At 41.9% G+C, this 18,222-nt stretch overlaps 1 protein-coding gene across 1 annotated transcript in view; it reads right to left on the reverse strand.

Moving 5' to 3' along the window:
• Positions 1 to 18,222, reverse strand: part of KIF6 (kinesin family member 6) — a 286,950-nt gene that overhangs the window by 36,248 nt on the left and 232,480 nt on the right. Inside the window, exon 16 of the mRNA XM_073338562.1 lies at positions 13,497 to 13,547. Coding sequence (XP_073194663.1) covers positions 13,497 to 13,547 — 51 coding nt within the window. The remainder of the gene's footprint in view (positions 1 to 13,496; positions 13,548 to 18,222) is intronic.

The following is an 18,222-nucleotide window of genomic DNA, read 5'->3' on the forward strand; positions in this document are numbered from 1 at the left end:
TGCCATTATCCAAATAATTTATGAAGACATTGAATAGAACTGGACACAGGACAGATCCTTGTTGGACCTCACTCAATATGCCCTTCCAGTCTGACTGTGAATCATTGTTAACTCTTCTCTAAATACAGTTTTCCAACCAGTTATGCACCTGTAGGATGGGGAAATTTTTGATAGCCCAGAATGCAGTAACATGCCTAGACCATTGCCAGCAGCAGGAATACCAATTGTTATGCTTAGTGCTAAAAGCAGCTAAAAGGAAGCCTTTCTGAAACCTTAGCACAACTAACAGACCAGGAGGGGAGCGGGGAAGTGAGTGACCACAAGTAGTAAACATGACCCTGTGCCCTCCTGACTTGAGCTTTTTGCCGAAGCATGCGGTTTTGCAAGATGGAAAGTCTGGCAATAGTTAATTATTACTATGTGAAATACAGCTGGTTAACTGATGGAAAATTCCCTGCCTAACAGGCTGGAAAACTCCACACTTAACTTCTGCCCGGCAGTTTTTTTGATGAACAAGCTATGTAATACTAACACATTGCATATAAAAAGAGGAAGAAACCTGAGCTCAGTGGACACTTGAACACCTTCAAGTTCCGCTGCAGATGGAAGGCTGACTGGACATCTACAGAAATCCACTTAAGACCTCCTTAAGACCTTGGGTAAATACTAATCTGGGGTTCATTTGGGGTGCTCTACTAACCTGTTGCGGACGTGTGTACGTGCTGGAGACTAAATAAAGTAAAAGCTTTGAGTAAAAGCACTTTTGTTTGCCTGCTTGCAACAACTATCTATTGGTCAGACTGGCCGTGTCCCCATTGATTTATTTCCTGCCACTGCCTTGGAAAGAGCAAATTTACCAAGAGCATTGGGTTCAGCAAAACCCCTAGTAACAGACCCACTTTATACTATGTTAATCTGGGCTGTATTTCCCTTGGTTGCTTATAAAAAGGTCGTGTGAGACAGTATCAAAAGCTTTACTAAAGTCAAGATATATCACATCTACTTCTTCCCTCATCCACAAATTCTTGACAAATCTGTGTTGACTGTTACTTATCAGTTTATTATCTTCTAGGTGCTTACAAATTGATTTGTTTGATAATTTGCTCCATTGTCTTTCTGGGGATGGAAGTTAAGCTGACTGGTCTATAATTCCCTGGGTTGTCTTTATTCCCCTTTTTACAGATAGGTATTATATATGCCCTTTTCCAGTGCTCTGGGATCTCTTTCATCCCCCATGAATTCTCAAAGATAATCACTAATGGCTAGGGCCCTACTAAATTCAGTCCATTTTGGTCAATTTCATGATCATAGGATTTTAAAATTAGTCAATTTCATGGGCAGATGTTTACACCTGAAATTTCAGGTGTTTTAACAGTGGGGGTCCTGACCCAAAAGGGGATCCTGGGGGTTTGCAAAGCTTTTGGGGGGGGGTCACAGGATTATTATCCTTACTTCTGCGCTAGGCTGGGCTTTGAAGGCAGCAGAGCTGGGCTCTGAAGGCAGCAGCCACGGAGCTTGCTGCAGCCCTGGGAGGTAGCCAGAGGTGGGTTTGATCTCTCCCTCCCCTGCGAGAGCGACTGTGCAGAGGAAGGGCTGTTCCTTCCCCAGCCCTGCCCGGACTAGTAGTTGGAGCCTGGTGCATGCCCAGCCCGCCCCTCCAATAGCTAGATTTCATGGAGGGAGATCTAATTTCACGGTCTGTGACGTGTTTTTTCACAGCCATGACATGGTAGGGCCGTACTAATGGCTCAGAGATCTCTTCAGCCAGTTCCTTATTCCAGGATGTATTTCATTAGGCCCAACTGACCTGAAGACATCTAACTCATCTAAGTAATTCTTTACTTGTTCTTTCCCTATTTTAGCCTCAGATCCTATCCCACTTATACTGATGTTCACGATGTTAATCGTCCAATCACTGCTAACTTTTTTTGGTGAAAACTGAAACAAAGAAGTCATTTAACACTTCAGCCATTGCTGCATTTTCTGTTATTGTCTTTCTCTCCTCACTGAGTAATGGGCCTACTCTGTCCTTGGTCTTCTGCTTGCTTCTAATGTATTTGAAAAATGTTTTTTGTTACCCTTTATGTCCCTAGGTAGTTTGATCTTGTTTTGTGCCTTGACCTTTCTAATTTTGTCCCTACATGCTTTTGTTTATTTTATATTCATCCTTCAGAATTTGACCTAGTTTCCATTTTTTGTATGATTTTTTTGAGCTTCAGGTCTTTGAAGATCTCCTGGTTAAGCCAGGATGGCCTCTTACCATACTTACTATCTTTCCTGTGCATTGGGATAGTTTGCTTTTGTGCCCTTAATAATGTCTCTTCCTATCAACTCTCTCTTGGACTCTTTTTTCCCTTAGACTTGCTTCCCATGGATCTTACCTACTAATCTCTGAGTTTGCTAACATCTGTCTTCTTGAGGTCCATTGTCTTTATTCTGCTGTTTTCCCTCCTATCATTCCTTACAATCATGAACTCAACCATTTCATGATCACTTTCACCCAAGCTGCCCTCCCCCTTCAAATTCTCAACCAGTTCCTATGTCAGAATCAAATCTAAAACAACCTCTCCACCAATCACACTTTCCACCTTCTGTAATAAAAAGTTGATTCCAATGCATTCCATGAACTTGTTGGACAATCTGTGCCCTGTTGTATTACTTTCCCAATAGATATCTGAGTAGTTGAAGTCCCTCATTACCACCAAGTCCTGCAATACTTCCTCTTTTTAACTTACGTGCTTTGAGGATGTGGTTAACAACATGTAAAGTACCACCATGGGCACCTGCGTTAGCACCCATTGCAGTGAAGGGGGTAGTTCATACCTTTTGCTTCAGGCTTTCTGCTGACTCAGGGAAACACTGAGTCACATTTGGGTCATGTTCTGAAGGTTTTCTTCACAACCATAGCAAGTAAAGACTTGAAGCTGAGACTCTAGAGAACAACTGAGAGCTTTGTCTGTCCAAAGTGGAATAAGGGCAATTAAAGTGATGGAAGGTGTCATAAAAATAAAGGGAAGGGTAACCACCTTTCTGTATACAGTGCTATAAAATCCCGCCTGGCCAGAGGCAAAACCCTTTCACCTGTCAAGGGTTAAGAAGCTAAGATAACCTTGCTGGCACCTGACCAAAATGACCAATGAGGAGACAAGATACTTTCAAATGGGGAGGGGGCGGGAACAAAGGGTTCGTCTGTCTGTGTGATGCTTTTGCCAGGAACAGATCAAGAATGCAGCCTCACAAACTCTGTTAAGTTAGGTTTCAGAGTAACAGCCGTGTTAGTCTGTATTTGCAAAAAGAAAAGGAGTACTTGTGGCACCTTAGAGACTAACCAATTTATTTGAGCATGAGCTTTCGTGAGCTACAGCTCACTTCATCGGATGCATGCCGTGGAAACTGTAGCAGACTTTATATATACACAGAGAATATGAAAAAATACCTCCTCCCACCCCACTGTCCTGCTGGTAATAGCTTATCTAAAGTGATCATCAGGTGGGCCATTTCCAGCACAAATCCAGGTTTTCTCACCCTCCACCCCCCCACACAAATTCACTCTCCTGCTGGTGATAGCCCATCCAAAGTGACAACTCTTTACACAATGTGCATGATAATAAAGTTGGGCCATTTCCTGCACAAATCCAGGTTCTCTCACCCCCTCACCCCCCTCCCAAAAACCACACACACAAACTCACTCTCCTGCTGGTAATAGCTCATCCAAAGTGACCATTCTCCCTACAATGTGCATAATTAAGTTAGTAAGTAATCTAACTAGAAATGCGTTAGATTTCCTTTTGTTTAATGGCTGGTAAAATACGCTGTGCTGAATGGAATGTATATTCCTGTTTTTGTGTCTTTTTGTAACTTAAAGTTTTGCCTAGAGGGATTCTCTATGTTTTGAATCTGATTACCCTGTAAGGTATTTACCATCCTGATTTTACAGAGGTGATTCTTTTATCTTTTCTTTCATTAAAATTCTTCTTTTAAGAACCTGATTGCTTTTTCATTGTTCTTCAGATCCAAGGGTTTGGGTCTGTGTTCACCTGTACAAATTGGTGAGGATTTTTATCAAGCCTTCCCCAGGAAAGGGGTGTAGGGCTTGGGGGGATATTTTGGGGGAAAACGTCTCCAAGTGGGCTCTTTCCCTGTTCTTTGTTAAAGTGCTTGGTGGTGGCAGCATAGGGTTCAAGGACAAGGCAAAGTTTGTACCTTGGGGAAGTTTTTAACCTAAGCTGGTAAGAATAAGCTTAGGGGGTCTTTCATGCAGGTCCTCACATCTGTACTCTAGAGTTCAGAGTGGGGAAGGAACCTTGACAGAAGGAGAAGGGAGCTGTTGGCTTTTTATGCCCCAAAACAATCGAGATACATTTTCTGTTATGTTATGGACCCTTTGCACAGCTCTGTGCATGCAAAGGGTCTGTACAGTCAACTTAACCATCTACCTGGTACACTGGCTGTGATGGGGAATCATCTCCTTAGACCATGTCCCCTACTGATCAGAACACTGGCTAGCTCTGCTACCTAGTGGTCAAGTCCGGAGTTGGCTGCAGCACCTAGTCTATCAAGACCAGGGTGGTTGGCAGTAGCGCCTTGTGGTGCAAGTCCAGGGGTTTGGTGGTAGGAGAACCTAGGCCCTCCTGTTGTTCCGGGATCCAACTCAGGGTCCTGGGGCAGGCAGTTCAGATGTGCAACCTGGGCTAGGGTATTATCCAGCCTACTCCCCGGATTACTTCCTACAGCATCCCAGCCTCTCCAGAGGCATGGTGAAGGCCTGGCTTACAGCCCAGAAAGCATCCCCCATGGAAGGGGGTCAGGAGATTCCTTTTCCCACTCACAAGCAGCTACTCCACTATCTCTTCTGCGGGGGGTTGCAGCTCTGAGTTGAGGTTGGCTTCAGGGCTGTGTGGGGCTCCTGCTGGATTCCTGCAGGAGTACCAATGCAGGTCTGCTCCTTCACACTGAACACCCTGACTGAGATGTGTTGTGCCCTTTAAACTCCATCTCCACCGACGGCACACGCAGCAGACGAGGTTGGGTGGAACCTCCTGTGACCAGAGTTGCTCCTTAACCCCCTGTTTCCCAGCATGGAGTTCATATGCCCATCACACTGGCATAGGGGAAATCCTTCAATGGTATAGAGCCAGCAGAGCAGCTGTGCACACCCACCACTTATGGCCTCTAGTGAAGAGGGTGAAGTCTAGGGAGAATGGGATACAGCTGGAGCACCCCTGTACTTCAGCTATTCCTGGCTACTTTTACAGCTCATCAGGGCTACGGGCAGAGGATACTCTGATTTAAACTGGGGCCAATGCAGACCTGCCCAGCCCCAGAATCAGTGAGCTGCTAAGATGCCAACGAGCCACTTTTATTTCCACTCTGCAGCTCAAACCCTGCACAGCTTGACTGGACTTAAGAATCAGGGCCTCTAACTCCAGAATCTACCAATGCTATTACCAGTCATCCCGGGGCGTCACTGAATAATGAAGTAGTCCACACTGAACGTCCTATTTCTGTACTATTTCAAAAGAAATGTCTATTTCAAGAAAGCTTGTGGAGACTGCAGGCCACTACAAAGACAGTGAAATGCTGCTGGATGCCAGCACAGTTGAGCTGCACAAAAATAGGCAGTTGTGATATCAAGATGTTTAACAGGCAACAGCTCAGAGTTTTAACTATAAGCCATTCTGAATTGAAACACTAAGTAGTTTGTGGATCCAACAAGGTGGGTCTGTTACAATGTGCAACTTTACAATTGTCTAATATTCAGAGGCCAAATTCTGGTCTCTCTTACACTAGTGCAAACCTGGAGTAACTCCACTGACTTCAGTGTATGTTCGGTACTACACTGATGAGAGAAGTATAAAACACAAACACACAGTATTTGCAGAGGAAATGTGTGTGTGTGTGTGTTAAAAATTCACCTTCCATGAATATTTCTAATATCTGTTCAAAAGTTGCTGTTTCTGCAAACATTCCTGCCAGTAAACTAATTTGCTACAACAGCCAAGGAAAGCGAATGCCAAAGGAACGTGAACACAGCCAACATAAATTCTATTTTTTTATCCAAGCGAATATTCATGGAATGTTTTCTGAGGTGTTCGCCCAGCTTTACTATTGATATCCTTGTGCTAGGATTAGTGGAAAATGGATGCTTTTAAACAAACATAACCTGATCCACCTCCTTTCAATCTTAGAATTCCAAAACCAGCCCTCAAGGCTAAGCATTACCAATTGTTTTCCATGGAACTAATAGAAACCCTGGAGAAATGAAATCTAGCCATAAGAGAAGTGGCCTTAACGCCACTAGAGGTCACTCTAAGAATTAAGTCAGTACACTGCATGCTGCTAGTAGTAACTGTGAACTCTTAGAGAAATAGATTGTTGTTGCTTCAGCTTTCAAACACAAATATCCAGAGGAACAGAACATACTGTAATATTGTAGCATAATCAAAATTGTGCAATATTAAGAGAAATTGCTCTTCTGTACCATTTCCATTCATGCCATCATCCCTAGGACACTCGGTAGCATTACACACTGACTGAGCAGACTGCTTCTGTTTTGCTTAAAAATCAGTGAACTTTAAAGACTGAAAAACTCAGTTATGTGTAAATATATGCACACACACATCCAAATATATAGGAGGTACCAAATTACAAGGCCTTCTTCTGACACCTAGCTGTACAGGACAGACTTTTTTTTGGTTATCTCCTGACACTGAGGAGAAAATAATACTTAAACTTTTGGACTGTTTAGGAGACAATAGTTGGATTGTTCCTGTAGGAGCCTTTAAATAGTTTATTCATAAGACATTGACTTTCAGAGCCAGAAATGATTATGTTAAATCAGCTCATTTTTATTTCAATTAAAGCTGTTATCCTCTATGGACTGCCTTGGATCTGTGTGGGAAAACTCAGACTACCACTTTTCTCAGCTCTTGCCATTTTGTGATTGAAAACACTTGTGTGTCATTCTGTCATGGCATTAGTACAGATAGAGAACTTGTTTCTTCACATGAACAATTTAAAATGGTTTCTCAGTTATGAAAAATAAGGCGATGGAAGAAACCGAGTTCAGGTTAGATTGGGGGAATAAGCATGAGGTAAACCAGTGTTTCCCAAAGTGTGGAGTGTCCTTTCGCCACAGGAGTATGGGAAGAACTAGTTGAGAGAGTCATGGACAGACCTTTCAACTGTTCTCCAGAGTATTTAAAAACTAAGGCTATCTCTAGTTGCTATGACTGCAGAGAAAACTTCAAAACATGATCTAAGTATAACTGAAGCAGCAACCTCTGCCTGAGTTTGCAGAGACCTTGAAACAATAGCTCTGAGGTGTGAACTGTCCTATTCATGTCAATGGATGCTAATTACAGCTGGGAGTATAACTCATATGGTTCACGGGTAATTCCTAAAACAAAGCAAGCAAGCGAACAAACAAAAACTAAACAATATGACCACAACAACCAACCAACCACAAACACACAACCCAAAAAACCAAAACCAATCTTTTTTTAAATAAATTGGCAAATCAAAAAGGTGGAAAATAAAGGTGGGGGTCAAATTAAATGTTTTGTTTACATTTTGACCTTTTAAAAATGTTTTTCGTTGTTTCATAAATAAAATTAAAGGAAATTTTGAAACAAAAAATAACGTTGAACCTAAAAAATGTAATAATATTTTGTTTAAAAATGTCATAATGAAAGATCTGGAATTTTTAAAGTCATTTTTGAACAAAACAATTTGGTGAAATCAACACAAATTTGCAAAATGTTTCTGGGTTGCAAAATCTGCATTTTTCACCAAAAAAAAAAAAGCTTTATGTGAAAAATGTCACCCAGCTCTAGTGCTAAAATCAGATATCAATGATAGTACTTTAAATGTCAGCACTGTATATTATTTCACTGTCCATCAAAACATTTATGAAAGGACAAGCAGCTTCATAATATGCCTTAAGCATTACATGGTAGGACAAAAACAGGGGTGCAATTGGTTTCATTTTCTTAAAGGGATGTTCAGTTTTCAAAAGTCCAGGAAAAATGATGTAAGCAAAGTTACAGAGCGTTATGGCAAAGGCCACATACTCCAACCTGCATGATCATGTCCCATCTTCATCAAATGCAGGAGTAAACTGCACTAAAGACTCCTGCTAACAGCCTATGCCAGAGCTGAGAGCTCTGAATCAAACATAGGAGATGGCAGTTGACATCTGGTTGTGGGGACCCAAGGAGATCAACAGACAATGGGAAATGAGTTAACCATCTCTGACTCCCCGAGCCATTTCACATAGGGTGGGGAGTGGGGTTCTTTTAAAAAAAAAAATTTTGCTCAGCTGCTCAATGAGATTGGAGCATGCCTCCTTCAAGACTAGAGCATGAACACCAAGTTTCTCATCAAACCTAGTTTCGACAGCTAAGTTATAAATCCTGGGAAAACAGAATTTTGTAATAAGAACGCTCACAAAACAAGACACTTTTTGACTCTGAAATTGAAGATAGATTCCTCCCTGATAGCCAAATATGCCACCCTTACTCAAATTAAATTGGTTTCAGAGTAGCAGCCGTGTTAGTCTGATCCGCAAAAAGAAAGGGAGGACTTGTGGCACCTTAGAGACTAACAAATTTATTTGAGCATAAGCTTTTGTGAGCTACAGCTCACTAAAGCTTATGCTCAAATAAATTTGTTAGTCTCTAAGGTGCCACAAGTCCTCAAATTAAACTGTACCTTCCTCTGCAAGCAGCCCTACTGAAAACAATGGTATCACTCACAGAGATATATACTACATAATGACCATAAAGGTGGTGGAATTGGGCCCTGAATGAGTATCCCTGGAAGCAGCAGCATTTCTCATTCACTGACTAGTGTTGCTATTTCCTAATATGTTCAGCGGGCTCTTACCAAAACAGGTAGCTCAGTGGTAGAAGGGATTTAAAAATATATATAAAAAACAAAGGTAGAAAATTGGGATGAAGAATGGGAGAAAAGAGAAGGTGAGAGAAAAGAGAGCAAATGGAGCTGGTTGAAGCTAATGAGGATGCACAGAACTTGTCAACTCTTTTATTGTACGTGCCAGTATTGGAGAGAGAGAAACAAGTAGGTTCCATGTTAGCTGAGCAAGTGAGTTAGCTGCTTTTGGTGTGTTTCTTTGTTAAGTGGACATCTAAGTGCTATCGGTGGGCCATGTCACTCCAAAAACTTTGAAACCCTAAACTCAGAATATGCCTTTTACTGCAATCTAGAGAGAACATTTAAAAAAGCATCTGTATGAGTGTAACACTCTATAGGGAAAGCTGGATGAGACAGGTGGAAGGTGTGACATATATGACAATATCCTGGACAAACCTTAGTGAATTAAGTCAAAGTATCTTAGAAGGTCATTGTATTAAAACACAAGTATTTATGTATTATTGTGGAATGGTATGTAACGTCTTTTAAGGGAAAGAGACAGGACTACTGTAAACACTGCGAAGTATTATGTTCTTCAAAGAACTCTTTTGAAACAGTGGACCAGACAAGATTGAGCTTTTAGCTGAGTGGGGGTTCCTAAGAAATATTAGGAAGAAGGGAATGCAAATTACTCACTTTGAGAGACATCCACTTGAAGCTGCACCTTGAAGAGAAACTCACTGTATGGCTGATTACCTATTCATGGCCTCTTCAAAGCCCAAACTGGATAAACTTACTAACTCACTGGGATGGTGGTTCTGAGCTGAAGGGGGGTGAGGGGGTGAGAGAACCTGGATTTGTGCAGGAAATGGCCCAACTTTATTATCATGCACATTGTGTAAAGAGTTGTCACTTTGGATGGGCTATCACCAGCAGGAGAGTGAATTTGTGTGGGGGGGTGGAGGGTGAGAAAACCTGGATTTGTGCTGGAAATGGCCCACCTGATGATCACTTTAGATAAGCTATTACCAGCAGGACAGTGGGATGGGAGAAGGTATTTTTTCATATTCTCTGTGTATAAATAAAGTCTGCTGCAGTTTCCACGGCATGCATCCGATGAAGTGAGCTGTAGCTCACGAAAGCTCATGCTCAAATAAATTGGTTAGTCTCTAAGGTGCCACAAGTACTCCTTTTCTTTTTGCGAATACAGACTAACACGGCTGTTACTCTGAAACCTGTCATTATGCTGAACTTGTGATCATAGGTAAAACCCCTGTGAGGGGTTTGAAGGGTTAAATCACCCTTGCTGGACTTGGGGGTGATCTCTGGTAAGCTTATTAGTATGTGTGTAGGTTGTTTTATTTTTTTTAATATGTTTTCTCTGTAATGCTTTCACATTAAGGCTTTTAATGCCTGCCCACTTTTTAATATGGGCATAGTTTGGGGAGCAGTGTTGCCCCCACAAACTGCATTCCTCAGGCAGGCACGGAATGGCGCCAGTAGGGGCTGTGCTTTGCAGCAGGGTATCCACTGCGAAACACAACCCATCAGTGGTGCCAGCCTCTTCCTGGTTGAAGGGGGTGGGAGGCGAGGTTGTTCTTAGACTCTCCTTGCCACAAGGTCTGGCCACTCCGTGGCCCTGCCCTGCTCCTTCTCTTCCCCCTCAGGCCCCACCCCTGGCCAGGCTAAAAGCCAGAGCCGGGCTATGGTAAGAGCCACCTAGGGAGCCTGGGCCGCTGTGGGGAGCCAGGGACTCTCCACCTGCCCGGAAAGCACACCCCAGGTGCAGGGACACAGGCTGGGGCTGCACTCAGGCCCCCTGCCCAGGGCAGGTGGAGCGTCAGGGGCTCCCCAGGGCACTCTGGGATCCCTGGGTGGCTCTTACCATGGCCCGGTTCCAGCTTCCGACCTGGCCAAGGGGTGGGGTTTCAGGGGGGCAGAGGAGGACCAGGGAGTGAGGCCATGGAGAGGAGCAGGAACTCATGGCCCTCCCACTTCTACCAAGGTTCCAGTGCTCCCGCCTTAAGAATAAATATACCTGCTTATAAAGGGCTTGTAACTTAACTGTGGCAACTACACTGTGTCCTATCTTGGAGGAAAGAAGTGAAGCAGGCCTGCATAGGCAGTCTGTCTTTTGCTGTGGAGATCACAGTATAGTCAAGGAACTGTTCAGCTGGAAATTACCCAGTCAGAAAGGAGAGAGATAGGTATCTCCTCCCAAAGAGGTAATGGCTGGGGAGCCGGAAGCTGAGAGTGGGTGCTCTTGCTGGACCACAGAGGGGGAAGACAGGCGCAGCTACCCTGAACTGTCATAGAAAGCACTTGGAAACTGGTGCTTTTACTAATGTAATTGGTACCAAGCCTTAAAAAAAAAAAAAAGGAAATTTACATGCAGAAAAGGTCTGGTTGGAAGACAGCACTTATTTCATAGCTGCTGTGCATTAACTGACATTGCTCACTATTTATAATTGTTTCACCCGCAACATCTTGGAATAACAGACTAAAAGATTATCTAGTTTCACTGTGGCTTTTATAAGTCACCGTGGGCTTGAATCTCTGTGTTACTCCAGCTTTATGTTAATGCAGCTCCAGTGGTTTTATTGACTCCAGGGAAGTTACAGCTGTATAAACCTGGAGTAACAGAGAGGGGAATGAGACTCTATATTTTACTGGAATTTCATTTGATAACATCTTGTGATACGGCTGCCCACTGAATCACATCAGATGCCTTCTACAGCACAGCGAACTCAGGGGAATGCTTTTCCTTTTTCTATAGTAATAGAAGCATACTAGTGTCCCATGCTAGGTTGTGCTACTTTAGGACTGTAATCCTGTGTACACTCATACAAAGGCATCCACGTGTAAGAGACAGATCTAAAAATGGAGATTTAACATGAAACAGAGAGTGAAAAAGTAGAGCAGAGAAAGACAGTAGAGGGCTTGAGAGATAGAAAATACAAGAGCAAAAGGGTGGTGAAAAGAAAGAAAGGGAAAAAAAAGAATGGGAGAGGGAAAAGGAGTCATCTGATGCTAAGTTTACACTCCAGCTTATGTCGGCAAAATTTATGTAGCTCAGGGTGTGAATATTACACCCCACTGAGTGACATGAGTTACACCGATATACGCATTGGTGTGCACAGCACTATGTCATTGGGAGAGTTTATGCTGCTTGAAAAGGTAGTTTTTATGTCGATCAGAGAGGTGGAAAGGGAAAAAGGAAAGCAGGAAGAATGGAAGAAGAGAAAAGGAAATGTTAATCTGGTGATTTTGGACTTGATTCTGCCAGCCTTTGTCATGCTTAGTTATACCCTACTCTGTGAGTGTTCCTATTGAAAAGAATGGAATTATTTGCATGGTAAAGTCCTACTGAGTGCTCGTAAGGATGGCAGAATTAGGCCTTTTTGCAAATGCACTTTCTTCTTTACAGAACCAGAAGATCAGAACAATCTGATGTTCTTTGTCTCCACTGAAACTCCCCATCTGTCTCTTTGAGTGCTTTGTCAATGCAGAAAATGGTGATTTAAAAGATGAGACAGCTAAGAACAGTTGGCTGAGCAGGGAGGTTTCCTTCAATGAGAAATCCACATTTGAAGTGAGCCTATTAGGGGAAACAGATCATCAATGTTTAAAATCCAACTAAAAGAGCTCCTTAAAGAGTTCTGATCATAAAAGTGCTTTGAGTAAAAAATAAAATAAAATAGAAGAGCAGCTGGAAGATGTTAACTCTTGGATTCTAATTGAAATGGTATGTATTATTTTATATAGGGATTTCTACCAACTCTTAATGAGGCTTCCTACCAAGCAGTTTTCCTTCAAAAAGCTCTTGATGGATTTATGGTCATCAAGAAAGATTCTAGGAGAGTTGAGACCTGCTATTCTCTGGAAGAATATATGTCGAATAAGATAAGCAGGCTAATGAGGTGCCCCAATTCACAGAATAAACATTAGATCAAAATACACAGAATATTTAAAAGGCTCAAAGAATGAAGGAAAAAAAGTTTGGAAAATATTTTGTGTGGTCCAGATTTAGTGATGATAAGCATGCAGCAATGTTCAAAACAAAAGCCAAAATCCACTGGCTGAACATTACATTGAGGAAAATTGATGGAATATTCACAATGCTGTGTGTAGCTGGCAGAGTCGGTGCTGTGCTTTTTACCCTGGGGCCTTTAAAAAAAAGTCCATACTTACCTTTTTTATGAAAATCAGCTAAATAGTTATTTAAAATAGCATTTTCCCCATTACTTTCTATGTACAATCAGGAGCCATTAAATGTTTGAGACAAGGCCAGATGTTACAATGCAGACTGGAACACACAGTTGGAGTGTACACGTTTTTTATCTCTTTGAAACACTGCATAAGGAATTCTCATAGACAGCAGTGTCATGGGTTACCTTGGAACAACTTTAAATGCAACATATTGAGTCAGATGCTCCGGTAGTTCTACTGAAAGCAATGGAGCTAGGTAAATGTACATCACCTGAAGATTTGACAAAGTGAATCTACTTTTATTAGCTGAGGATCTGGTTCATTGCGTCTTACACACTCTGTGTAAACACTGGGAAGTGCCCTCTCTTCCAAATGCACTATTTATTATTCATACAAGAATATTCTGCTCTTACCTAGAGCTGCCCTTTGCATGTGCTGCTGGGTTATCTCTCCTTTCAGATGGTCTGTGAAAGACACAAAGTGAAAATGGTTAAAGAGCTTTCAAAATCTCAGAGGTTAATGAAGTCATACTTGCCTCTCACCATTTGAAATTTCCCATGAGGCCAGTCAAATTACATTGGTCCACAGGATAGGAAGTGCCTCCTCGACTTCTCTACTGTAGCTAAACTGGAGCAGGTATATTTCGGTCCCATATATCCTAAAACATAACTTTGTTCAATAAGAAACACAGGAACTTAAGCTATCTTCTGTCAATGAAGTCAAGCACTGTCACAGATAATGGTCTCCTGCTACTAAATACAAGAGAAGGCCTAAGAAGGCAGATAGAGAATTCCAAGTATTCATCCAAACATTCTTAGAGATGCTAGAGATGGAAAAGAGCTCTTAGGTCATCCAGTCCATCTCTCTGCCAGTGCAGAACTGGTTCCTCATTGGTTTTCTCATGTTTTGTTTGGACCAATTTTAAATGTCCCATGTGATAAAGTTTCTACAACTTCCACCCCTTGATACATCCCACTATCAAGATGTCACATATTCACAGTCAGAGTTTTCCCTTTCTTAATTTCATTATCTCATTATCCCTAACTATGTTCCCATGCCCTATACAATTCCCCTTCACGATTCTGTTATCAAGTGCCCTTTGATCCTGTGACAGTGGTTTAGTGCAACAATTATTTCAAACCATAATTAGATTGCTGGATGAATAACCATTATTCATTGATAAAAGTTTAACCAATTAAAAAAAATGCTACTTCAGCCAGTATGTGTGTTTTGAGAACAGAAGGGATTTTCTGTTTTCCCAAGATTTCAAATTAAAGCAGTTTCTCGGCAGAGATTTGAACATGTACTTTACTGAGCTGTACCTCTGGATACTGGGAAAAGGAGAATGCAAACTTGAGGATGGATTTAGTTTTTCCATGCTGACCATAATGTCTAGTATGACTGCATCTATTTCAAGATAAAACGTATCTTTAGAATTTAAAAGCAATTCTTTATAAATGTGCACATATATGCTATGCTAATCGCCGCAAATTAACCCATTAAAGATGTCATGCGTATAAGAGGAGTGTCTTAGCAGAGGAAAAAGCAAAACGTGAAAGATCTTTAGCACCAGGTATCTCCATTGCCTGAGAATCAGTGAACCATAAGAAGTGAAATGTCTCAGAGAGTTAACATAATAATTCTTAAGCATTTAATAGTATTATTACAGTATGCACTGTATGCAATATTTTAGATTATAACAGCCAACCTACAACATATATTCTGTGGGTATGTCTCCACTGCAATCACAGGGTGTGACTGCAGCTCGCATAGACATACCCAAGCTAGGTTTAATCTAGCTAGTTTGGATACCAAAACAGTGAAGCCATGGCAGCATGGGTTTCAGAGTAGATTGCACTAACCTGCCCAGAACCCTGGGTAATTACTTGGGTGGTCATGCTGGAGTTCCTGCTGCCACAGCTTCACTGCTCTGAGACCCAAGCTAACTAAATTAAAGCTAGTGTGTACGTCTTCACAAGCTGCAATCATGGGTGTGATTGCAGTATAGACATACCCTATATGTTTCTTGGGATTTCAAATACACCTTCCCATGCCTTGTGTGAACAAGAGAGACCATGAAGTCAGACTCCTATGTTGTTGTACCGTGCAAAGCTTTACTTTTTTCAGTGTTTTCTAACCAATCTATAAGCAGAAAGGTTATCAATCCACAAGGATGTCAACGTGTGGTGATTCTAGGGAAGGGAGTAGTTAAAAAAAGATATTTTAACATTTATGTAGAAAGGAAGAATGGTAGCTAGCAGTACTCCACTCCCACCATCCTCAACTGATCACAGTGAGAAAAGTTTGTAGTACATTTGATTGTATAATACGTAATGGTTACTTTGAATAAGGTTCAAAGATGCTAATAACTCTTTTGAACTAAGCATCAAATTTTGAAATTTTTGTTGAAAAAAACAAATAGTTGACTTGTCCCAGAGCTGAACAGAAAGGAGTGTTTATGTTAGTTGGGTTTGGTCTACATTTAATAGTTTTACTGGTATAACTATGTTGGTAAAAGCTGTGATTTTTTTTCCACTGAAATATTTATATGAGTAAAAGCCCTAGCATGGACACTCTTATACTTGTATTAAGGTTACTTAGACAAGGTCAACATTACAAACTTCTGCCTGGATAGCTATTTCAGTGAGGAGTGTGATGTGGTTATAATTTGTGACTAGCAGATTTGCGCCAGCAAAAGCCCATAGTGTAGACACATTTATCCCCGCAAAACTGTACATTTGCTGGTATAGCTTGTTTCACTCAGGAGGGGTCTGGAAAGTGCATTTTTGCTCATTTAGGCGTATCCACACAAGGAGGCTTTGCTAGTATATTATACCAGTATAACTATACGGGCAAAGCCTTTCAAGAGTAGACTTGAAACTAATCTTGTACTAATACAGATATTCCCCTTCTCATATGGGAATAACTATGCTAGTATAAAGCACCTTTATAAATGCATTCACAATGAAGAGGTTGTACCACATTAACTATACTGATATAGGTAAAGTAGAACACTGTCCAGTGTAGACAAGCCCTCAGACAGTTAGTAGCACTTGGGACGGATCGTCTGTTTCCTGTGAGCCCAAAACTCCACATGAAGCCGCTGAGGGAAGGAGAGCCCACACTGTGATGTTCAGTGCCAATGGAAGTTTTCAGTACACAAAGGATATATGACTGGTCCCTTTTTTGCAAGCGTTTTTCCAAATTTGACAAGGGCCCCAGACTCTTCCTGTACTAAATATTCTTCTTAAAATTACCAAACAAATATAGATCTTTAAGTATTGAGAAGCAGATTAATTGAAAGAAATGCAAAAACCACCAAAACAACCCTCACCCCAGAAACCCAAACCCTCAATCAAGTGAGCTGCTATTTTCAATACTGATTTAACTAGAGATAGCAGATCACAGTGAACTGGTTGTTATGGATAAAGATTCAGTTAAATGATTCTTCAAAAAAAAGTCTTTTTTGCTTTGAAATCCTTAGAATACAACTCCGTTGGAGACACTTCTCAATGAAATGTGATTAAACAAATAATTGCTTTTAAAAATTAATTTTTACTACTTTGAATATTTAACTACTCATATGCTCTGTATTGTGTCCTATTAGGTGATGTTGATCACACTGTTCTGAGCTAGGCAGTACATATACCACAATTTATAATATGATCTGACTAACGTGTTATAATGTGATTAACTCAAAGCAATGCCTTAAATCCAAATGTTTCTGGAAACCAACTGTGGATGTGTATAGATTTAATTGCTGTCCTGATATAATCTGAAGAGCCTATGGTGACCAGATAGAGAGTGTGAACAATCAAAATGGGGGTAGGGGGAAATAGGCACCTATGTAAGACAAAGCCCTGAATATTGGGACTGTCCCTATAAAATCGGGACATCTGATCATCCTAGAAGAACCCTATGCATTCCTTTCTCAAGGGTAACTCAGAGATTAGTAATGATAATTCCGTTGTCACAACATGAACAAGGTCTCCTAAAACAATTTGAATATACTGTTCATCAGCAAAAATAAAAAGTCCTGATGACAATGGGGATTAAAGAGGAAACAAACTCCCATGTCTGATTTGTGGTTTTAGAACAGTAATTACTCTCTGACTTTGCTGAAAACAGACTAGAAAGATTCAAACTGCTGTGCACTACCTTAAAGAGCCACCAGGGGAGTGACAATGAGGTCAATTGAAAAACTGAAACAAACAAGCAAGCAAATCAATGAAGTAGAGATCAAATGGGCAGAAGACAGCCTGAAATCAATACAAATAAATGCAAGTACAAGACATCAGAGAATGGGTTTTTGAATTGCAGCCAAGGGGCTCAATCTTCAGGTATCTTGAGTTTACTTTCAGCACTGCTGGGGGAGGATGGTAAAGGGCATCAGGTGGATTTAAACCACCTTGCTGTGTCACCAATCTTGAGTTGGCCAGAGGCCGATGAGGCTCTCCATCTAAGAGAATGTCTACACAACAGCGATTGATTTCCAGCACAAATAGATGTACATGTGCTAGCTTTGCTGAAGCTAATGCCTAAAAGTAGCAGTGTAGTCACAGCTGCATGGGCAGCGGCTCAGGCTAGCTGCCCAAGCACAATCCCTCCCAAACCCCTGGATACATACTCCAGTGACTAGCTCAAGCCTCCGCGGTCACCCTGCTATTTTTAGTGTGCTAGCACGGTAGGGTGACCATATTTCCCAAAGGAAAAACAGGACATCGCGTGGGGCTGGCCCAAGCCCTCCCTCTCTGGGGCTGGCCCAGTGCCCCCCTCCTCCCACAGGGCTGGCCCCAGCTGCTGGCCCCCCACTCGAAGCTGTCAGTGGTTACTTGAACCCTGCCTGGTCCCCGCCTCAAGGCTGTCACTGGTCATTCGATCCCTGCTGTCCCCCCCAACCCGCTCAAGGCTGTCACTACTTACTGGTCACTCAAACCCTGCCCTACCCTGCTGATCACTCGAACCCTGTTGGACCCCGGCTTGAGGCTGTCGCTGGTCGCTCAAACCCTGCCAGGCCACCCCACACTGGAATCCTTCCTTACCCTCCTTGATCAGTTGGCAAGAGCAAATGGGACAAAGGCCTGTTTTTGCCAAAAAAGTCAGGAAGTCAGGGACAGGGTTTAAAAAAGGGAGTGTCCC

This window comes from Lepidochelys kempii, chromosome 3, assembly GCF_965140285.1.
Source record: "Lepidochelys kempii isolate rLepKem1 chromosome 3, rLepKem1.hap1, whole genome shotgun sequence".
Classification (NCBI taxonomy): Eukaryota; Metazoa; Chordata; order Testudines; family Cheloniidae; genus Lepidochelys; species Lepidochelys kempii.